Source organism: Ranitomeya variabilis, chromosome 6 (genome assembly GCF_051348905.1).
Source record: "Ranitomeya variabilis isolate aRanVar5 chromosome 6, aRanVar5.hap1, whole genome shotgun sequence".
In the NCBI taxonomy this organism is placed as follows: domain Eukaryota; kingdom Metazoa; phylum Chordata; class Amphibia; order Anura; family Dendrobatidae; genus Ranitomeya; species Ranitomeya variabilis.
The window spans coordinates 473,929,255-473,954,343 of record NC_135237.1 but is presented as its reverse complement, the minus strand read 5'-3'; the positions used below and the strand labels follow the sequence as shown (position 1 = coordinate 473,954,343).

Here is a 25,089-nt window from a genome sequence, read left to right as displayed (position 1 = left end):
AATACAATGCAGCACAGGCCCATAGAATACAATGCAGCACAGGCCCATAGAATACAATGCAGCACAGGCCCATAGAATACAATGCAGCACAGGCCCATAGAATATAATGCAGCACAGCCCCATAGAATGGAATGCAGTTCAGGCCCATAGAGTGGAATGCAGCACAGGCCCATAGAATACAATGCAGCACAGGCCCATAGAATGGAATGCAGCACAGGCCCATAGAATGGAATGCAGCACAGGCCCATAGAATACAATGCAGCACAGGCCCATAGAATGGAATGCAGCACAGGCCCATAGAATATAATGCAGCACAGGCCCATAGAATGGAATGCAGCACAGGCCCATAGAATGGAATGCAGCACAGCCCCACCCCCAATAGCTCCACAATCCAGTCATCACTCATTGATAAAAAAAAAAAAACAACACTCTACTCACCTTTCCTCCTGCCCCGCGCTGCTCTGGCTCCGGTCTCAGCAGTCGCATTCTGCCCGCCCGGTCACACAGCAGGTGCGCGATGATATGATGTCATCGCGCACCCGCAGTGTCAGCGGCAGGCAGAGCGGGGAATGATGGGAGAGGAAGCGTCAGCAGACGCTCTCTCCTCCATCATTGCATTCAACTGTACCGGCGTCTATGACGCGGGTATAGTTGAATGCGGGGCCGGGAGTGCGCCGACAGCGGGGGGAGTGTGCCGACAGCGGCACACTCGAGCGGCCCACTACTGCCACCGGCCCTTCTGGCATTTGCCAGAACTGCCCGATGGCCAGTCCCGCCCTGCTCACCTGTCTATCAACTGGAGCAAGGAGGGGACAGCAATGGACTAGTCAAGCCTCTCCATATTCTTCCCAAGCAGCCTTTCAAACTATGTTTCATCTTTAAAACTCAGACGATTATTTTCTAATTTTCCTCCAATTTTTATCCATGGTCCATCCATGTGTCCGGTTTTTATGTTTATGTGACATCTGTGTGATGTCCATGTGTATATATATATATACTGTATATATATATATATATATATATATATATATATACACTAAAAAATGAAATTTATTCCGTGGCACGGGCAGTAGCCATGGGCACTCACTTGTCTCCTCCTTTTATATGTTGGTCCTGCCTGGGTGTTGGCTTTATTGCTGTAAAAGCCTTGCCTGTAGCCAGTGGTGTTGGCTGGCCATGACCATAGGTTTCATAGTTCAATAAAAGAGACTGACATTCTAAAACACAGTCTTTACTGAACAGTAACTTGAGAAGGGTCTTGTACAAGGGATAGCGGGTACAAATACTTATAGACGTTTCTTTTGTAGTATGAAGCATTTTCATTCACATAGTATCCTTCCACTGTAGTCTACTCAAGGGCTAGTGAGGAAACCTTTTTTCCCCTACTTCGTCACAACCTAGCTTACCACGACAGTCCTCTAATCACTCACCGGTTTTGTGTCCTACTTCTTCTACTACTGGTGCCCGGATCTACCGCTCGTGACCCCCACTAGTCCCACAATCTTAGCCCTGTTTAGGTCCATTACCTTCGCCATTTTGCAAGCTCAAGGATTGTTGTGACACATCGTGCTATCCAAGGACCCTTTTTCTGGAAGGCCACTCTGTCCCATTAGTCATGTCAAGATCTCGCTATTTCCTTGTCCCTTAGTTTCCTTTTCCAGTAGTTCACATAACACGTCCTACTTCTACATGAATTTGACCCTAACTATCCACAGGAAGAAGTTACTTGCCCTACCACTAAGCCCTATGGGCTAGTCCCAAACATTAACATTATCCTTACCCTACCCTTACCCTTGTCATTACCTAAACTTTAGTCACAATCTTCTACTACCTACCTTATGTACTAAACCCTAAACTATGTCTTACCCTACACTTATCCTATATTGTACATGTACACTATACGTTACTAACATTACTTATATACTACATATATTATACTTCACATGACTCTATATATAGACACAAGACATAAGGCACACAACGCGATTGGTGTCTTCAGTGCTAGGAACGTGACAGTCCAGTCCACACCGTTTACACATCATCACATACAGTTTCCTAGGTTTGTAATAGAAATGCATTCCGTTTGGGATCCAATTTTTTTTACACACATAGACTTGAATGGGTGAACCTCATTGAAGATTCGGAAGAAAGCAGTGCAATATGCAATTTTTTTTCTAATGGACTGTCAGATGGGTCAGTGTGTTGTCCATATGTTATCTGTTTAAAACTCGGACAGTACACGTCCCATTGATATTCTTGTCTGCATGATCCGTAAAACATACATTGCTGCAATCACAGCCAGGCTCTGACATATCAGCACTGTACTAACTGGATGGTGTTGAGGCACTGTGTTCTCTCCTAGCAGCAACTCTGGGGTAGAATACCTTCATAATACAGGATGCAATGTAACATGCCTATTTTATTAGCATTTATTATGTAAGACTCTACCATGAAAAAACTCTGTTAGTTTTTGTAAAAATTCACAGGTAGACAATGGCACAGTGTGGCCAATAGTGGCCTGTGGGTGCTGTATTAGGAATCCATACAACAGAATTATAATATGGTCTGTGCGTGAGGCTGAACAGTAAAGCTAAAACATTGCCCCAATAATGACATTTCCTTACTTTTGTAATTGCCCATTTATAATAAACGCTGAACAGGGCAGGTGCTCAAGAGCATATTTTCGGTCTGAGTGTGATCTGACAAAAGATCGTATCGCACCCGGACTAATGTTATTTTTTGTTGCCGTGCACATGTTCGATTTTTTCCTCGGACCGAGCCAGTCCATGTATAAAATTGCGTCATGCCCGAGTATGATTTGGATCACACCTGGCCATACAAGTCAATGAGTCTGCACTATGATGACATCTAAGTTCAGTCTGATTTCCAAAGACTCACAGAATGGAGAAGATGGAGAATTTTTTTTCTCCATCTTCTCATCCGAGAGAATCGGTTCACACAATGCTCGCACTCTGGTCAGAGTTTGATGAGAGTGTGATTTGCATAATTGACCCGATTCTTTCAGATGAGAGAATTTATTCTCCTATGACCCTAGTCTTACTCGATCTAATTGTATATTTTTTCTAAGATCACATGTACAGTATGTGCCCTGATTGTGTGCGCTTTCCTATTACACTTTGCATAGACTGAATCTACGGTATACACAGTACATTGATTATACACTATGTCTGTACGGACAGTGTACATTCCCTGATATTAGTCTCCGTCATATCATTGACAACTTGGACATTAATGCTAATTATGGGGCTTAATGTGGTGAGGAAAGTGCAGATGGCTTGTTGGGGTGACTCCAGGATCGTTATTTCTTGTGTTCTGGGCTGGAAAGATTTGTGTTAATAAAGGAACTATTTCTGTCATTTGCTCCCAGTTGTCAGGAATGGCGGTCGGAAAAAAAATCTATGCTGTAAATGGTGACCTTGTTTTCCTGAGGCCGTTTCATGAAGTGGATTGTTTTCTGAGGACTTGCTTAAACAGCAGAAAACCTCTGAGGATTCTCATGAGCACGAAACCAAGGGAGTAAGTCAACTCTTGTCCTTTCTATTTTAAGATGTAGATACACCTTTTAATTTCCTTACAGTGTTGTTCGTGCCAGCCGTACTTAACCCTTTAACTGCCTTAATTCTTTAAATCCATCTTAATTGGTCTAACGGCAGTGGGGCAGATTTGTAGTCTAAAAAAACCTGGCACTCAAAATTCAAAGAAAAAAGATTTGATCAGTCTTAAAAAAAAAAAAAAAAATTGGGGGGAGAAAATTTCTCCAAATCTCTTTTTTAGATTGCACTAGTCACTAAGCAAGTTTGCCAACTTTTATGACTCTCCTGTTGTTTTAGAATGAAATGTACAGTACATTTCCTACAAGCAGGTAACAATTAACCAAAATCTGATGTCTAAAAATTGATCATGTTCCTCCTTGTACATCATTCCCATGTTTCCAACTTTTGGAGAGCATGGTGCAGAAACATAAAAATTGGTGCAATTTGTATCTTTTGAGCAATTTCTGACTTTATGAGGCAGGCTTAATTAAAAAAAAATAATATATACTGATTCATGAGTGAGCTTAAATCATTTATGATGTTTTAACATATGTGTTACGGAACTGCAACACAGGACTAGGGTAGAAGGGGGAAAACTGACCCTGCACTATGACTAGACTGGTACCCAACGATGGAGTGGGTGACCCATTCCTTGCGAATAGAACCACCGACGATCCTTGGTTAATCTCAAGCGAAGACCTATAGATCTGGGGAAGGGGTTCCCTAAAAGATCTAAGGACTGGGTACAAAAACGGGTCACCTCCTAATAGAAAAACACAGAGAAGGCTGCAGATGCAAACAGAAAACAGAAACTGAGACTAGCAGCACCAGAGCTCCCAGTACTGCACAAATTATACACACAGAAGACAAAGCAAAGCACCAAGCCAGAACTAAAGCAGATTAACACTGTTGTCCAGCAAGGAATGGGAGGCAGGTGCTGGTTAATAAAGAGTGATACAAACACCTGACCCAAGACAAACCCAGCACCAGAGGAAAAAGACCAGCATCCAGAACTCCACAAGAAAATAGCGGATAGTAACAAACTAAACAGATTCTAACAATATGCTACAGAAAAGATTGAAGTTTCCCATAGAGGTTATTATTAGATCGATACTACTGCTCAGCCCCCGCTTCATCAGTGACCCCTATCTGACAGTAAATGGCTGAGTGACATTTTCCAACCTTATAACTTATAGAACTGTGGGGGTCCGCTCACTGGTACCCATGTGGTTTAGCAGAATGGGGCAGTTTTATCCCTCAATTCACTCCATATGGGGCTACTGGAAAAAGCCAAGCACATTGCTCAGCAACCCCATAGGAATTGAATGGAGTGGTTTTCGAGCATGTGCACTGCCATTCCAATCTAAAAAGGATAAAAGTGCCCCCTTTTACTGATTCATGTGGGTCCCATGGGCAGACCCCCACCAGTCATTAAGTTATCACTAGTGTTGAGCATTCCGATACCGCAAGTATCGGGTATCGGCCGATATTTGCTGTATCGGAATTCCGATACAGAGATCCGATACTTTTGTGGTATCGGGTATCGGAACAACATTAATGTGTAAAATACAACATTAATGTGTAAAATAAAGAATTAAAATAAAAAATATTGCTATACTCACCTCTCCGACGCAGCCTGGACCTCACCGAGGGAACAGGCAGCGTTCTTTGCTTAAAATGCGCGCTTTTCCTTCCTTCCGTGATGTCACGGCTTCTGATTGGTCGCGTGCCGCCCATGTGGCCGCGACGCGACCAATCACAGCAAGCCGTGATGTAATTTTCAGGTCCTTCTAGGCATTCAGTATTTTAAAATTACGTTCCGGCTTTGTGATTGGTCGCGTCGCGGTCACATGGGCGACGCGACCAATCAAAAGCCGTGACGTCACGGGAGGCAGGAAACGCGCGCATTTTTAAAATTACGTCGCGGCTTGTGATTGGTTGCGTGCCGCCCATGTGACCGCGACGCGACCAATCACAGCAAGCCGTGACGTAATTTCAGGTCCTGAATGCAGAAATAGGCATCAGGACCTGATATTACGTCACGGCTGTATATAATTAATGCTGTCGTAGAATACAGTTTTGGAGACTCTTAGAGATCACTACCTAACTATAACCCACAGGACATGTAAAAAAAATAGAGAGCAGAACAATTTGTGCAGGATCGAGTTTGAGTCAAATTTGCGGTTTCACACAAATTCAAACATTTTGAGATTTGATTCATGGTCCACAATAAAAACTTGGCCGACACAATTGCTAATGTATCAGAGAGCAGGCAGGCTGTTGTGAATTCCGCTCTTGGGCTCCCTCCGGTGGTTGTAAGTGGCATTTTTGCGAATTCTGCTCTTGGGCTCCCTCCGGTGGTTTTAAGTGGTACTGCTGCTCCTTGGATTTAGTAGTCAGCAGCTGCTTTCATTGATTGTCTTTCTGGCTCGACTATTTAGCCTGGTTCTATCCTTCAGCCTGTGCCAGTTGTCAATGGTTCCTGGTTGGATTCACATCTCTGCTTGGATTTCCCTGATATTCTGACCAGTTCAGCAAAGATAAGTCCTTGCTGTGTTCTTTTGCAGTCCACTTGTTGTGGACTTAATCTTTCTGCACTTTCTATGTTTTTTCTAGTCCAGCTTGTCAGTATGGATTTATTCAGTTAAGCTGGAAGCTCTGGGAAGCAGATTTACCCTCCACACCTTTAGTCAGGTGTGGAGATTTTTGTAAACTCTGTGGTGGATTTTTCTAGTTTTTAATACTGACCGCACAGTATTCTTTCCTGTTCTATTTATCTAGTTAGACTGGCCTCCTTTGCTACATCCTGGTTTCATTCTGCGTATGTCATTTCCCTCTCCACTCTGTTGTGAACTCTATTTTTGGGCTCCCTCTAGTGGTCACAAGCGGTACTGTGTAGTGTTGTCTTTCTGCAGGTTGCAGCATCAGCTGGTTCGTTATCCTGGTTGGTTTCCTATTTAGCTCACCTGGATACTCAGTTCCTTGCCTGCTATCAATGTATTCAGTGCTCTTCAGATTCCTTGTGTCTACCTTGCTCCAGTCTCTCCAAGACAAGCTAAGTTTTTGTTTGATCATTTTTTGATTATCAGCGTTCATTATGTTTTTAGTCCAGCCCGCTAAAATGTGATTTCCTCGCTTGCTGGTTGCTCTAGGGGACTGAGTTTCTCCCCCCACACCGTTAGTTGGTGTGGGGGTTCTTGAAATCTCAGAGTGGATATTTTGTAAGGGTTTTTTACTGACCGCATAGATTCCCTTTTCTATTTTCTGCTATCTAGTATTAGTGGGCCTCATTTGCTGAATCTGCTTTCACCCCTGTGTATGTGCCTTCCTCTTACTTCACCGTTATTATTTGTTGGGGGCTTCTATATCTTTGGGGATTATTTCTCTGGAGGCAAGAGAGGTCTTTCTTTCTCTCTAGGGGTAGTTAGTTCCTCAGGCTGGCTCGAGACGTCTAGGATTTTTAGGCACGTTCACCGGCTACTTCTAGTGTGTTTGGATAGGTTCAGATTTGTGGTCAGTCCAGTTTGCCACCTCCTTAGAGCTTGTCCTATGTTTGTTACTTAGCTGGAGTAATTTGTGATCCTCAACCACTAAGGATCATAACACCACTCACAGTCAATATTTGTGGGGGGCTGTCCTATCCTTTGGGGATTTTCTCTGAGGCAAGATAGCTTTCCTGTTTCTATCTTTAGGGGTAGTTAGTCCTCCGTCTGTGACGAGGTGTCTAGGGAGTGACAGGAACATCCCACGGCTACTTCTAGTGTTGTGTTAAGCTCAGGAACTGCGGTCAGTACAGGTACCACCTCCTCCAGAGCATGTCCCATGTTGCTCCTAAACCACCAGCTCATAACAGCAGGCATTGTATTGCATTGTCATGTGGGCTTCCCTATATTGTTCTGCAGCTATGACATCTTACGGATCATCATACCTTGTACAGTGGTGGTCAGTACTGAGGCCCACAAATCGCTGGTTCCCAGTGGAGAACTGTTTGTGTAGCAAAGTTGTTTTCAACTTACACAGTAATTGAGTGACTGTCTCTCTCCTGTAGAGTTTAAAGGGAATCTGTCACCCCCGGGATGTATATGACCTATTAATATGGGCATACAGGTAATAGAAATGTTATACTAGTCCTACCTATCTGCCTCATATTAATGGTCTTGATGCTGAGCAATGTTATATTCTGTCTTTATGTTAATAATTTCTTCCAGGATCCGGGGCATGTGGTGCCTGGAAGAAATCCCTGCCTCCTCTCCGCATTGTAAAACTATCCCCCTCTCATGTACGTCAGTTATGGCCCTGGAATCCCATGCCTGCGCCCTGCACTCCCTCAGAAATACATACCTCATCCTCCCTTCTATGGACACTGCATTCAGGGATCTTCTGTGCAGGCGCTAATGACTTCCACTCCAGTGACCTCTGGTGTGCGCATCGACAAGGTGCTCTCCCCACTTCCTCCCCTTATAGTCATGGCTATGTACATATGGTTCCTAGCGATGATTGTGCAGGGAGGAAGTGGAGAGAACACCTTATTGGAGCGCACACCGAAGGTCACAGTGACTTGCTGACGCCTGTGCAGAAGATCTCTGAATGCAGTGCCCATAGAAGGGAGGAAGAGGTATGGATTTCTGAGGGAGTGCAGGACGCAGGCGCGGGATTGCGGGGCAATCACTGACATGTATGGGAGGGAGTAAATATTACAATGAGGAGAGAAGGCAGGGATTTCTTCCAGGCACCGCACGCCCTGAAGCCTGGAAGAAATAGACAGAATATAACATTTTTCAGCATCAAAACCGTTAATATGAGGCATACACAGGTAGGACTACTGTAACATTTCTATCACCTGTATGCCCATATTAATAGGTCATATATGTCCCGGGGATGACAGATTCCCTTTAAGCTCTTACCGCCAGAAGGGTCCTCTCCCTCCTGTAAAGTGTAAGCTTCTATGGTCAGCGTGGTCTTCTCTCCCCCTCACCTGTAAGGTATAAGGTCTTATGGTTCAGCGAGCTTCTCTGTCTCTCTCTTCTCCCCTACATGTATTTTATGAGCAATTACAAGCTTTCTGGAATTATAATCTGCACAAATTTATTTGCCGCAAATCGAAATTTTGGGGAAAAATTGAGCGAAATTAACAAATTCAAATTTGCAAAGATCCGCTCATCTCTACATACTATCTATCTGATCTGATCCGGTGTCAAAAAATAGCACTAAATAAAAAGGCCCATCTTTCTGTGACCTTACAGCAGATTTAAAAAAAATAAATTAATTTAAAAAAGAAGGTGATCAGGGGGAATAAAATAAAATCTGGTCATTTTTAACCTGGTGACAGTGTTTCTTTAATGTGTAATCTCTTGCCTTGATGTGTGAGTGTCTGGCAGTCTTTAATAAAGGGGACCTGTCACGTGTCTGCTACTAACCTGCAGCTATGGGGTGATCTGCAGGTTAATAGCATTCTAAACCTGCCTGGCGCTGGCACCTAAACCCAGAATGCAGGTAGGAAGTGAACTTTATTCCTCCCTGCATCATTCAGGCTTCAGTCATGGGGCAGCGCCGGCATGGGTTAAGTCCCAGCTCTGTGTATAGAGAACAGTTGTAACTGCACCCCCTGCCCTGACTGACAGCAGCTCAGCATTAGGGCCGGCTGTCAGTCAGGGCCAGGAATGCAGTTATAGCTGCCGCTCTTTATACACAGAACGGTGACTGAAGCAGAGGCAGCGCCACCCCGTGACTGAAACCTGAACACTGCTGGGAGGAATAAAGTTAATTTCTTCCTGGCAGAGGGGGACTAAGTGACGGCACTGGGTAGGTTCAGAACGCAATCAACCTCAAAACTAATCCCATATCTGCAGCTTAATAGCATTTTATCCAGTGACAGGTTCCCTTTAAAGCTCTCAGTGTGGATAAATGAGGCAGCAATGTTACGGTGTAGTATATGCTTAATTATTTTGTTTGCTTTTAATTTAATCTCCAGTATATAGAAGTGTATGAAGGTCAGATGCTGCTTCCCGCTGTGAATCATAATTAGATGCAGGGTTTCCATTCAGGGACCAGTATTTGGCAGTGGGAAATGATACAGCTACATTATCAGTGTACAGCAGGCAGCAGACTGTGAACTGTACACTTGTTTTCTTATGATAATGCTTGTTCAAAACATTACACCTGTATACTCCAGTCTATATACATTGCTGCAAACTGAACTTACAAATGTGTCTGTCAACTAAATACAAAATGAAGCCAGGCTTTTCCCGTCTCATGGTTGTACCTGGTAGACAGGATGGGGCTTAGCTAAGCTTTGTCTGGTCTCTAGTGATGAGCGAGTGTGCTCGTTACTCGAGCCTTCCGAGCATGCTCGAGTGTTCTCCGAGTATTTTGGACGTACTCGTAGATTATGTTTGAGTCCCCACGGCCGTTAGACAGCCTGAATACATGAGGGGATTCCCTAACAAACAGGTAATCCCTTCATGTGTTCAGGCTGTCTAGCAGCCACAAATCATGCAGCTACAGGGACAAAATATAATCTACGAGCACACCCAAGATACTCGGAGACCAAGCGAGCATGCTCGGAAAACTCGAGTAACGAGCACACTCGCTCATCACTAATGGTCTCCATTATTGCAGAATGGAGGAGAAGGTTTCTGATGCAGCAATCTCTCCCCCAGCCAGATATTATTAGATGAGACATAAATTAAACAGCATGGAGTAGAGCAGCAGTTCTTTTCCAGGCTAACCTTATAGAGGCTTATTTATTTATTTATTTCATAAATCAATACTACACATGGAAATAAGAAACTTTGTAATATACCGTGTATATATATATATATATATATATATATATATACAGTATATATATATATATATATATATATATATATATATATATATATATATATATATATATATATATATATATATATATATATATATATATATATATATATATAAATCTGCTTCTTTCTCCTCCAGGGTTGATCACCCTTTTTCAAAATTCTCAATTCACAGATTTAATCTGTATTCAGTGAATTAAGTTGTTCCCATTACTGAAATAAGTGATGGCAGTTGGTGCTCATAAAGTTTTATGGAGGACTGTAACAGTTTTTTCAGGAGACCTTGCAGCAGAATGCCTGAATCTGCCTCCAGCTCCTCCCTACTCCTCTCTCCATAGAGCAGGGGTGGGGAATCTTTTTTCTGCCAAGGGCTATTTGGATATTTATACCATTCTTCGGGGGCCGTACAAACTCTGCCCACAAAGTACATCCTGACCCTGGCACTTGTGTCAGGACATAATCTTTCATTGCATGCCCTTCAGTGTTCAGTAGTGAACCCTGCGTGTGTGTGCTATCAGAGCAAGAAGAAATTAATGAGCTGGTGGCAATCAAAATACAGCTCCTTGCCCAAGAATGCGGTCACTGAGAATCTGCTAGGGCGCCGGATAAAATGTTATTGAGGGCCGTAAATGGCCCTGGGGCCTGAGGTTCCCCACCCCAGCCATAGAGTATCATCTCCTATCTCAGCTTAATGAGAATCAGTCTTTACTTAATACAGATTTTACCCATGAATTGAGAATGAGTGACCAGTCCTGACGGAGAAAGAAGTAGACTTCTAAAATATATTGCAAAGTTTCTTATCTTCTTGTGTAGTATTGATTTATGAACAAAAAATATAAACGACGGTTACACTTTAGATTTCTTCAGCTTATCTGAATACTGAATCCTAAACGCATGCCATTTGCTCGCTGCCAGGATTCCCCTCTGCACGTGCAACTTTTTTTTTTAATAGAACACTGAGAAAAGCAGGAAAAATTACTGGTTGGCCCATGAACACCAGTATGTACATCGCATAGGGGAATCCTGACAGTATGCATATATCATTCTGTTAGATCCTACTTACATGGACCAACTGGTGGTACATTTTTACTGATTGACGATTGTTTAAATGGCTTTTAACAAAGACGGACTAAAGTAAACTGTAATAGATCACTCAGTGCCCATATGCTGCCATAGTTCTCGGCAGCACGAGTCCTGTTTACCCAAAATGATGCACCACTGAGAACCAAGACTTTTCTGCATTACGCAGAACATCATTTCTCCTTATGAACAAGCGTTTTGCTTGCTCATCAGATGATCAGCAGCACATAACAGATAGACTGACCACAGAAATGTATGTTTAGCCCAGAAAACCACTTTAATCTTCGTATATTTTAATAAGATATTACAGGAATTGTGGATTTAAGCCGTAATACCATGAAAGCTACATAGTAAACCTCTATGTTTTCCAGCCAGGAGCCTAGCCTGTCTCCCAGACCTTGACTTAGTAGAATGTATTTTCCAACCAAGCCCATGTTGTTCTTTTATATCTTGGTGTTTTGGGTGCAGACTTGTGTTTTCCATGGACACTAGGTTTGCTGGCTCCGGTATCTAATTGTTTTTGCAGTAACTTTGCTTAATTCTATTTCCACCTGTAACGTTATTTCCTTTGGAGAATTACTCAAGTCCCAGGTCCACATTGACAGAAACACACTTTGATGTAGACGGGGCAACTTGAGATGAAACCCATTTTACAGGAATCCCTGAACTCATATTTTATCGAGAAACAGACTCAAAAGCCAAAGCAAAGATATATTGAGTCCTTTTTAAAACAAGGGCACGTGGATAGTCGTTCCGAGCACTCATGCAAAATATTGGCTAGGAGTAAAGAACGACTTGTGTCTGAGGGACATAAAGATCAGAAATGTCAATCGGCCAGATGTAACTAGCATTAGTGAATGTGGTTAAGCAGAAATGCAGTGTGGTTGGGTTTCTGACAGCTGTCAGACTGAAGAGAGACAAAATGAGGTCACATTCATTATCATAAGTTACAAAGTAGTGGCGCAGCAAATTTACAATCTTATGTCGCAGGACAGCAAATGGCTGTTTCCCCCATATACATAGGACAAAATAAGTATTTCATACACAGTTTTTCCACCTACAAAGAATGGAGAGGTCTGTAATTTTTATTGTAGGTATATTTCACCTGTCAGAAAAAAAACAGGAAATCACATTGTATGATTTTTACATAATTAATTTTTATTTATAGCATGAAATAAGTATTTGATTTAATAGAAAAACAGAACTTAATATATTTATAGTTCTTGAATAAGTTTGCCCACACTGCAGCAGGGATTTTGGCCCACTCCTCCATACTGATCTTCTCCAGATCTTTAAGGTTTTGTTGCTGTCGCTGGGCAACATTGAGTTTCAGCTTCCTCCAAAGTTTTTCTATTGGGTTCAGGTCTGGAGCCTGGCTAGGCCACCCCAGGACCTTGAAATGCTTCTTATGGAGCCACTCCTTAGTCGCCCTGGCTATGTGTTTCGGGTCATTGTCTTTCTAGGTCATCCATTCTTTGTAGGTGGGAAAACTTGCAACATCAGCAGTGTATGAAATACTTATTTTCCCCACTGTATAATATGTGCTATAGTCATCAGCTTTTTAACTTAATGTCCCTAATAAATGACATGGTAGCTGAAACTGTGTGAAACCTGTATATTTTTAATGGAGTTTTACTGTTATCACATTTACATACCTGGTAATATGCCAAGTTTTTGTTACTTAAAAAAATCATTCCAAGAAGAATCATTTTATAACTTTTAACCCCTTACTGACATGATATGCCAGTACCCTGGTGGGTTTGATGTGGGCTCCCGAACCAAGGACATATCTTTGCTAGCTGATGATGGCTGTGATATTCAACCTTCTTCTGCCTTTAACAGTAATGCATGCAGCAGAGCTACACCCATATCAATGTCTGACAGCAGCATTTATAGGTGCTGGCAGGGATATTCATTGTTCTATGCACCCATTGGTATTCCCGTTACATAATCACAGGGCAACAATGGTTTGCCATGACAGCTGTCGGTCTGCTGAAGACCCCCATGCTTGTCATGATTCTTCTGGCTGATGTTCCTAAGAGACCGTGATTTGTACTATATACAACAATACCACAATATTGGAAGTTCAAGTCCCTTGAATAGTAAAAAAAAATTTTTTAAATATGAAAAGAATAAAAAAACATAAGAGTTCAAATAGCCCTTTTTTCTCCCATTAAAAATAAATGGTATTGTAAAATTCCGATCATCAAAATTTAAAAATTAATCAGCCAAATTGGTAAACTGTGAAAAGAGAAATAAAAGTCTAAATGCAAGAATTACTGTTTTTCGGACGCCGCAAAATGACAAAAAGAATGCAATAAGCGGCATGCAAAACATTGAATCCATCCCAAAATGGTATCAATAGAAACTGACAGCTCGATCGATTGAAAATTTTAAACATTACAGGTCTCAGAAAATGGCAACTCAAGCAATTTTTTTTTTTTACAAAACTCAAATTTTTTTCACCACAATTAAAAAAACTATGCATGTTTGGCATCTCCGTAATCATACTGACCTAGAGAATTATATTACTAGGTATTTTTTACCATATGATGAATGCTATAAATAAAAAACAATTGTCGAATTGCGCTTTTTTGACAATTTTGAAGCACTCCAGTATATCACGTGATAAAATAAATGGTATTATAGTTTATGCTTTAAACCTTTTGATCTAAAGTCTGTATTTTTGTTTCTTTGTTCTCTTGATATTACTTACACACTGGCTTGTGTTTGCTGTATTGCAGAAATAATTTCATTTTTTTAGAAAATGGTTCATAATAGAATTCTATTTCAGAGATCATATTTTTCTTTATGTCCATAAAAATGGCTTATACATGATATTATGCTGAAATACAGGTGCTTCTCACAAAATTAGAATATCGTCAAAAAGTTAAATTATTTCAGTTCTTCAATACAAAAAAGTGAAACTCATCTATATATATAAAAGGCTAGGTTCACATTGCGTTAGGGCAATCCGTTTAGCGCTAGCGCTTGCGGATTGCGCTAACGCAATGTTTTTGTAGGGGCCGCGTTTAGGGGTCGCGCTAACGTCCCCGCTCTCGCAGATCCCCGATCTGCGAGAGCGGGGAACGGACGTCGGGCGCGCCGCGGACGCTGCAAGCAGCGTCCGAGGCGCGCTACAAAAGAATGGCACATCGCTAGCGCGAGCCGAAATAGGCACGCGCTAGTGATGCGCTACAGGCGAAATTTACATTGCTGTCAATGGGTGCGCTAACGGACCCGTTGCATGGCGTTAATTGCGACATTTTCGCCGTGCAACGCTGTCCGTTAGCGATCACCCACTAACGCAATGTGAACCTAGCCTAAGAGGCATCGTGATTACTCGCTAATCCCACCCACTGCACAGTAGCTCTGCCCCACCACATCACCACACATAATCCTGCCCCCACCACATCACCACACACAATCCCGTCCCCCAACACATCACCACAAATAATCCCGCCCCCAACACATCACCACATAATCCCGCCACCCCACCACATTACCACACATAATCCCGCCACCCCATTACATTACTACACATAATCCCGCCCCCCCACCACAGATAATCCCGCCCCCACCACATTACCACACATACACCCGCTCCCCACCACATCACCACACATAATCCCGCCCCCCAACACATCACCACACATAATCCCACCCTCAACACATCACCACACATAATCCCACCCCCCCATTACATTACTACACATAATCCCGCCCCCACCACATTACCACAGATAATCCCACCCCCTACTACATTACCACACAAAATCCCGCCCCCACCACATTACCACACATAATCCCGCCCCCACCACATTACTACAAATAATCCCACCCCCACCACATTACCACACATAATCCCGCCCCCCACCACATTACCACAGATAATCCCGCCCCCACCACATTACCACACATAATCCCGCCCCCACATTACCACACATAATCCTGCCCCACACCACATTACCACACATAATCCCGCCCCCCACCACATTACCACACACAATCCCGCCCCCCACCACATTACCACACATAATCACGCCCCCCCACCCCATCACCACACATAATCTCGCCCCCCACCCCATTGCCACACATAATCCTGCCCCTCCACCACATTACCACAGATAATTCCGCCCCCACCACATTACCACACATAATCCTGCCCCCACCACATTACCACACATAATCCCACCCCCCCACCACATAACTACAGATAATCCCGCCCCCCACCACATTACTACAGATAATCCCGCCCCCCACTACATTACCACACATAATCCCGCCCCCCACCACATTACCACAGATAATCCCGCCCCCACCACATTACCACACATAATCCCACCCCCACCACATTACCACACATAATCCCACCCCCACCACATTACCACACATAATCCTGCTGCCCAACCACATTACCACACATAATCCCACCCCCCACCACATTACAACACACAAGCCCAGCCCCCACCCCATCACCACACATAATCTCGCCCCCCACCCCATTACCACACATAATCCTGCCCCTCCACCACATTACCACAGATAATCCCGCCCCCCCACCACATTACCACACATAATCCTGCCCCCACCATATTACCACACATAATCCCACCCCCCACCACATTACTACAGATAATCCCGCCCCCCACCACATTGCCACACATAATCCCACCCCCCACCACATTACCACAGATAATCCTGCCTCCCCACCACATTACCACACACAATCCTGCCCCCCCACCACATTACCACACATAATCCCGCCCCCAACACATCACCACACTATTGTTATTAACTTCATTTTAAGTTAATTTACCACCTGCGTAAGCGCTATTGAATGTTGTCATTATTTACTTCAGTTTAATCACCAGCAGCGTTAATTAGATAGCAATGAGCATGCCGAGCGTTTGCTGGCTGAAATCATCTAGTATATTATATGGAGTCATTACAAACAGAGTGACCTATTTCAAGTGTTTATTTCTGGTAATGTTGATGATTATGGCTTACAGCCAATGAAAACCCCAAAGTCATTATCTCAGTAAATTAGAATCATTAACAAAAGAACACCTGCAAAGGCTTCCTTATTCTGTTTTAGTAGGCTCCACAATCATGGGGAAGACTGCAGACTTGACAGATGTCCAGAAAGCAGTCATTGACACACTCCACAAGGGGGGTAAGCCACAAAAGGTCATTGCTAAAGAAGCTGGCTGTTCACAGAGTGCTGTATCCAAGCACATTAATGGAAAGTTGAGTGGAAGGAAAAAGTGTGGTAGAAAAAGGTGCACAAGCAACCAGGATAACCGCAGCCTTGAAAGGATTGTTAAGAAAAGGCCATTCAAAAATTTTGAGGAGATTCACAAAGAGTGGACTGCTGCTGAAGTCATTGCCTCCAGAGCCAACAGACACAGACATATTGAGGACATGGGCTACAAGTGTTGCAGTGCTTGTGTCAAGTCACTCATGACCAATAGACAACCCCAGAAGCATCTTACCTGAGCCAAGGAGAAAAAGAACTGGACTGTTGTTCAGTGGTCCAAGGTGTTGTTTTCAGATGAAACTAAATTTTGCATTTCATTTGGAAATCAAGGTCGCAGAGTCTGGAGGAGGAGTGGAGAGGCCACAATCCAAGCTGCTTGAGGGCTAGCGTGAAGTGTCCACAATCAGTGATGGTTTGGAGAGCCATGTCATCTGCTGGTGTAGGTCCACTGTGTTTTATCAAGACCAAAGTCAGCGCAACCATCTACCAGGAAATTTTAGAGCACTTCATGCTTCCCTCTGTTGACAAGCTTTTTGGAGATGGCAATTTCATTCTCCAGCAGGACTTGGCACCTGTCCACACTGCCAAAAGTACTAATACCTGGTTTAAAAACAACAGTATCACGGTGCTTGATTGGCCAGCGAACTCGCCTAACCTAAACCCCATGGGGTATTGTCAAGAGGAAGATGAGAGACACTAGACCCAACAATGCAGATGAGCTGAAGGTTGCTATCAAAGCAACTTGGGCTTCCATAACACCTCAGCAGTACCACAGGCTGATCACCTCCATACCACATTGATGCAGTAATTGATGCAAATGGAGCCCAGACCAAATATTGAGTGCATTTAGTGAACATACATTTCAGTAGGCCAACATTTCGGATTTTAAAATCATTTTTCAAGCTTGTGTTATAAAGTATTCTAATTTACTGAGATAATGACTTTTGTGTTTTCATTGGCTGTAAGCCATAATCATCAACATTAACAGAAATAAACACTTGAAATAGATCACTCTGTTTGCAATGACTCTATATAATATATACGTTTTACTTTTGTATTAAAGAACTGAAATAAATTAACATTTTGATGATATTCTAATTTTGTGAGAAGCACCTGTATATTATTATTAGTAGATGCTCAGCTGAATTGAAAGTCATAATTTAATATTTTTGGACTTTTCTCATGTTAACATATAATGCCTACACTATTACTTCATTTCTTTGCCAGGACGGTAAAAATCCCAGATTCACCAGAGGGACTCGGTTTCCAGATAAGGGGTTTTGGACCATCGGTTGTACATGCTGTGGGTAGAGGTACAGTTATGTTTTGTTATGCTACTATCCCAGTCATTTTACAAACATGGGGAAACCATTTATTTTCTATCTATCTATTTATCTATGTATCTATGTCCCACCAAATATTAATAAAGCAAAAATCAGGATTGCAGGAGAAAAGATGGAGGCTTACATGTGTTACCCTCCTGCCATTTGCTTTTTGTTTGCCCTGCTTGTGTCTACCATCGCTGCTTTTAAAGGGCCACTGTCACCCCCCTCCAGCCATTATAAACTAAAAGAGCCACCTTGTGCAGCAGTAATGCTGCATTCTAACAAGGTGGCTCTTTTAGTTTTAGGTTCAAGTATACCCCCCAAAAAAGCGATTTGATACTTAGCCATAATTGGTGTCTCTAGCCACGTAGGCTGGTCCTCCCTCCCCAGCTCGAAACGCTCCTCTGCCGTCACTCACATCTTCTTGGTCTTTCTGCGCCGCCCCCTCAGCGCTGTTTACGTTTTCAAACCGGCGCCTGCGCTGTGTAGTACTGTTCTGCGCAGGCGCAGTAAGCTCTGGCCGTCTGCCGTCCCAGCCCCGCACTGTGTTATGCATTATGCACAGTGCGGGGCTGGGATTCCAAAGGTGGGGGCCGCACTGCCCACGCAGGCGCAGTGTGAAAGCCTGGCTTGGACGGCAGACGGCCAGAGCTTACTGCGCCTGCGCAGAACAGTACTACACAGCGCAGGCGCCGGTTTGAAAACGTAAACAGCGCTGAGGGGGCGGCGCAGAAAGACCAAGAAGATGTGAGTGACGGCAGAGGAGCTGGCCAAGCTGGGGACCAGCCTACGTGGCTAGAGACACCAATTATGGCTAAGTATCAAATCGCTTTTTTTGGGGTATACTTGAACCTAAAACTAAAAGAGCCACCTTGTTAGAATGCAGCATTACTGCTGCACAAGGTGGCTCTTTTAGTTTATAACGGCTGGAGGGGGGTGACAGTGGCCCTTTAAGTCTGAACTAAATAACACAAATTTTTTATGAAGATGCAAGTGCCAACTTTTTCACTTGGTTTATAAAAATTCAGCTTTTAGAGACAATCAAAAATATTCGCAGTATCTTGGTCCTGCAGCCATGTCGGCAGACTGAATGACCAGAGCCTTGGGAACCTCTTCCTACCTATTGGAATCCCTGGTGCTTTTGATGACTCTTGCTTCATGAAAAGCCAGGAACAGTTTGGCATTAGGTCAAAGAATGTACTCCCAGGCAGTTGCTTCACTTCTTTCATGAGGTACAGAGCCCTAGCTCACTCCATCAGCCACAGACAGTCTTTCCTTGCTAATTCTTTGGCTTTTGATCCTTTCAACACTAGTGTTAGAACCTAAAACTCTTCAAGGAATGGCTCCGATGTCCACAATGTGCAACCCCAGACAAATGCCCTGTTCCGGAAATCCAGAGTTCTCCACTCTTTGGTTTTCCACCTGTGTTCCAATTAGACCCTCAACCAGAATGGTGTTGGTGTTCAGATATGGGATGCTACTGTCCTTATGCCATGGTTTCATCTCCCATAGATATAACATAAGTGTCAGAATGGCACTGATGGTTTGGATGATGGAAAATGATTCATTTCCTTTTCATGGCTGACTGAATATAAAGTGCACATTTATTTCCATAGAGTGCATAGTCAGGACTCAACTGTATTATCTGCAGTATTGTTTTGTACTTTTGTGGTTACCATACACTTTGAATAAAAGTTATCTGAACCCACTAATTTTGGTGGGATTTGACAGCTATGTAACGTTTATGGAGGAATCCCAACTCTTCCTCGACAGATTATGCCAAAGTAGAGAAGGATCCAGCCTGTTGAATTTCAATGGCTGATCCTTTTGTTAGCTGCAGGTTTATCCCAAACCAAGTGCTCCAGTATAATTGGAAGTCAACCATGAAATAGCCATAAATAGTGGTAAGTCATTTCGCAACAGAGTTTCAAGAGCAACTCCCAAGAAATTCGATGCACTGGATGTTACTATTTGGTAGGTGTGAATGAATCCAGTTTGTATAGTAGTAAATTAGGTTGCAAAAATGCAATATCCTATATTGCAATGTAAGCCACACATTCATATACAGTATATCATTACTAGTGGTATACTGTAAGATTACATTTATGATTTCTTTGAAGCACCACTCCAACGTTTTTTTTATTGCAGCGCTGGAGTGGTGCTACTAATCTAGTATTCTACTTACAATCTGCAATCTTCAGTTCTTTCCGGCACCATCTTGTGAGCGCCACTTCTGACTGACCGGAGGTTAGAGGTAATGGTCACAAGCTCTCAGTGTAAATCTATGAGAGCCGCGTTCTGGCCTCGTTCTGGCTCTCATAGACTTACATTGAGTTGGGACTGGAGCAGTCGGGCAGGTCACAAACTGTTGAAGACCAAACAGAGCGGCGCAGATAAAAGATGAAGATGGCAGCTGGAAAGTATAAGACTGGGGCAGGGAACATAGAATAGTAACACCACTGCAATAAAAAAAAAATACACCGGAGTGGTGATTTAATGTAATTTAATCTCCGGTTTTAAATACACATCAACAAAATGTTGTAGAAGTAATGTTATAATATCAGGCTTTGTCCCATCCCCCAAATGTTCCATAATATGGTGGTTTATCATTTCTTGCCTGATAGTCTAAGGAAGAAGAACAAGCTTCACTGTATATTAAGCAATAATACTCTAGGTCTCACCGTATATTCCTGCAGATGATGTATGGATGTATTTCTCCTACTCCACAGATACAACATATTTCAAATTGCTTCACAGGGTTTTTGGTGAAATAATCCAATTACTCAGTGTCATCAAGGTTGCAAAACAGTCATTGCCGCAGTTCTGACCTTACCCATAGTGCACTGCTTTAAACTTTTTTTTCCTGAGTGCTTAAATTGATATATCTCAGCAGCGTGTCATCTTCTCAAAATTGCTTTTCTGTTCTTAAAAGCAACATTCTCCTTAATCAGCAGCTGGATTGTAAATCAATAGCAGAAATGTCATTTTAATTGAGATTGGTAATTGTTCATGTTGGGTTCTGTAGGGACAGTGGCAGCGACTTCTGGTCTTCACCCTGGACAGTGCATCATCAAAGTGAATGGGATCAATGTCAGCAAGGAGAGTCACGCTAGTGTTATCGCCCATGTGACTGCTTGCAGGAAGTATCGGCGCCCCATGCAGGTTAGGTTATGCCATGAATATTCCAATTTATGATATAACATTGGCACAGCTAATGCTTATAGAGTTCTGATAGTAATATATATGTGTATATATATCTATGTATATAAATATGTGTGTATATATAATGCAAGGAGGGAGTTCCTGCAAACTTAGTTAAGTCAGTTGTATGGTATGTTCTCATAAATTGCAACCAGTATTGACATGCTGCAAAAGGTTAGAACAGTTAGCGAAAGCTGTATCATTACACTCTGAAAAAACTTTTTCATCTGTGTTCCCGCTTGCTTATGATTGGGCAACTCACATAGGGGAAGAAATACATGCCCCCAATGAAAACTAGTTATCACACCCACTTGCCCTTAACAAAACTTAACTTATTTGGTCTCAAATTTTCTCAGTAATGGAGAAGCAAAATTAAAAACAAACAAAAATGTTTTATTCCACTCCACTGCACTACATTGTGTTCTAAGTTCAACATGAATAATTTGGTGTAGGTTCCTTTTTTCTATACCTTTTTCTATAAAAGGAAAAAGTGAAAAGTGATTAGACGGATTTGGCTATGCGTGCATAACATCTTTTAAACTCAGAAAAAGCCACTGAGTTTTTCAAGTTGAAGAAATTTCAGGAAATTCTGGTGTTTTTTCTTTTCAAGAATTGTCTTTTGTTTAATTTTTTTCTGTCATTTCCTGACTGTTTTTAATTGTTTTGACCACCGGCTATTTTAGGGATTTCCCTTGGTTTTTAGTCAGGATTTCTGGCAGGAATTTTCCTGACAAAAAACGGACATTTCTGCCAGAAATCCGCATGCGTTTTTACTGCGATTTTACCGCGTTTTTACCGTGTTTTTGATGCGTTTTTTGTGCGTTTTTTCCCAATGCATAGAATAGCAGGAAAAACGTGAAAAAAACGCAAAATTAATGAACATGCTGCTTTTTTTACCGCGATGCGTTTTTTTCGCGGAAAAAAACGCACCATGTGCACAAAACATGCAGAATGCATTCTAAATGATAGGATGCATAATGTATGCGTTTTTAATGAGTTTTTATAGTGTTTTTATCGTGAAAAAATGCGAAAAAACCTGAACTTGTGCACATATCCGAAGTTGAAGTGATTGAAAGACATTCAAAAGCCTGAACATGTGCACAGCAAGTCATTTTTACATACAAATTCATGTTCATTCCAGTGGCATAACTAGAGTCTGATGGGCCCAGGTGGAAGATTTGGACTGGGACCCTCCCCTTATCCTGAATAAATTATGTATATATATATATGTGCCCTCATCCTCTCATCCTGGTATATACGGTATGTTCCTCATCCTGGCCCCATCCTGGTATATATAGCTCATTGTGCTATATGTCCCTCATCCTGGGCCCCGTTCTGGTATGTATACGGTATACCCAATCTTGGTGTATGTCCCCCGTTCGACCGCTGTTCTTTAATGTTTAGAGGAAAATAAACCATTATACTCACTAGGGGCATACAAAGAAGTCATGGGGCTCCATAGAAAAAGTATAATCCACTCTCATATTCCTCCCTATAGTATAATGCATCCCATAGTCCGCCATATAATATACTGCACAGCTTATAGTCATCCATGTAGTATAATGCACAGCCCATAGTCATTCATAAAGTATAATGCACCACATAATCATCCATAAAGTATAATGCTCCCCATAGTCATCTATAAAGTATATTGCACCCTTTTAGTCAACCATAAAATATAATTAATCCCATAGTCATCCATAAAGTATAGTGTACTCCATAGTCATCCATAAAGTATAATGTACCCCATTGTCATCCATAATGTATAATGTACCCCATAGTCATCCATAAAGTAAATGCACCCCCATAGTCATCCATAAAGTATAATTCACCCCGTAGTCATCCATAAAGTATAATTCACATCCATAGTCATCCATAAAATATAATGCACAGCCCATAGTCATCCATAAAGTGTAATGTACCCCATAGTCATCCATTAAGTATAATGCACCACATAGTCACCCATAAAGTATAATGCACGTCATAGTCATCCATAAAGTATAATGCACCCAATAGTCATCCAGGGAACTAGTAAGGCCATTGATTTTTTTTTAAATAAAATTCACCTTCCCTTCACTCCCACGCTGCAGGTGTCCTCTTGTGAAGCTGGCAGCTGACTTTGTGACTCTGTGAGGTTACCGTCATGCGCCAGGTCATGTGAACGCCGATGTCAGCTGCTGGCCTCTGATTAGCCAGCAGCGTGTATTGTGGCACGTGGACCCGATATGTCTGTGCACCACAATACACTTCAACTGGATGTGCATCCTTCACATTTTCTGATGGCATCGGTGGGCCCCTGGTTCATTCTTTTGAGCATTATCTGGCTTTTCAGGCGGTTTCCACAGTAAAATCACCCTAAAAAATATATTGTGCATATATCCTAAAAATCTTTTTTGGTGTGTATATTTTTCAGCAAGATTCCATACAGTGGATTTATGACAGTATTGAAAGTGCCAAGGAAGACATGTTAAAACCCACACATCCCAAACCTCTAGGGGACAATGATGGGGATGGATTTGATTGCAAAGTGGAAGGTACAGTCCAGTTTTACTTCTCAACATTACATTTTTAAAATTGCACTTTTATTGACTGCACATCATTGATTCATGTCTGTTTTTTCTTCCAAAGAGGTTATTGACAAGTTCAGTACCATGGCAATAATAGACGGGAAGAAGGATCATGTAAGCCTCACAGTGGATAACGTTCACCTGGAGTATGGAGTTATTTATGAATATGACAGCACTGCAGGAATCAAATGTCATGTAGTGGAGAAGATGGTGGAACCAAAGGGATTTTTCAACTTAAGTGCTAAGGTGAGAAGTGTAAAAAGAGTAGATATATGCAATATATATATAGACACAAAAACTCTTCACACATCTGTTAAAATGCCAGATTTTTGTCATGTAAAAAAAATCACGCCAAGAAATATAATTTCAGAACTTTTTCCACCTTTACTTTCACCTATAATATGTACAATTCAATTGCAAACAAACTGAAATAATTTTGAAGGGTAAAATAAAATGACAAAACTAAAATTATGTGGTTGCATAAGTGTGAACACCTTCTTAGAATTGAATGCAGATCTGGTCAAGGGTCTAAATAGATTTAAGGGTCTTGTGGTCTTAATACATTTAGACCACATTCACAAGTTCAGTATTTGGTCAGTCTTTTACATCAGTATTTGTAAGCCAAAACCAGGAGTGGGTGATAAATGCAGAAGTGGTGCATATGTTTCTATTATACTTTTCCTCTGACTGTTCCACTCCTGATTTTGGCTTACACATACTTAGGTAAAATACTGACCAAATGCTGAACGTTAGAACGTGTCAGAATTAATATTGGGGTCTCCATTTGTTTTGTCTCAGTTTATAGAAGGGTCTTTTTGTTTTTTAATTACTTTAGTAACCTGGTCTGAGTGAGTTTAGATTTCTAATATGAAGTCTGAAATAATTTATCCATCTGAATTAATTTTTGGCTTTCTCTAAATTAAGTTTGGGATCTGATCAGGGGTACAGTAATATTTGTATTATTTTTGCTTAACCAATGTGAACCCTTCTATGGGTGCGCTCACACTAGCATATAACACGCTTGAATGTTATCCAGTGTTTTATCGAATAGCACTCGGCCCAATGTTATACTATGGGGCAGTGTGGAATAGCGCTTTTTTAAAATGTCGATTCGGCATGAGAAAACAAGACTGCATCCAATAATTGGATCAAGCGCACCCATACAAAACTATCAGTGCATGTGAAACATTGGACTGCACTCGAATGCCATCTCTGATTATGGTGGACACAGAGACCGGAGAAGATGGAGAAATTAAGTTTTCTGTCTTCTCCGCACCT

General features: G+C 42.1%; 1 protein-coding gene across 1 annotated transcript in view; it reads left to right on the top strand.

Moving 5' to 3' along the window:
- The window catches only part of PREX2 (phosphatidylinositol-3,4,5-trisphosphate dependent Rac exchange factor 2), a 487,967-nt gene that overhangs the window by 279,852 nt on the left and 183,026 nt on the right, over positions 1-25,089 (top strand). The window contains exons 18-22 of the mRNA XM_077270643.1: positions 3,389-3,537; positions 17,946-18,031; positions 21,069-21,205; positions 23,658-23,778; positions 23,873-24,057. Coding sequence (XP_077126758.1) covers positions 3,389-3,537; positions 17,946-18,031; positions 21,069-21,205; positions 23,658-23,778; positions 23,873-24,057 — 678 coding nt within the window. The remainder of the gene's footprint in view (positions 1-3,388; positions 3,538-17,945; positions 18,032-21,068; positions 21,206-23,657; positions 23,779-23,872; positions 24,058-25,089) is intronic.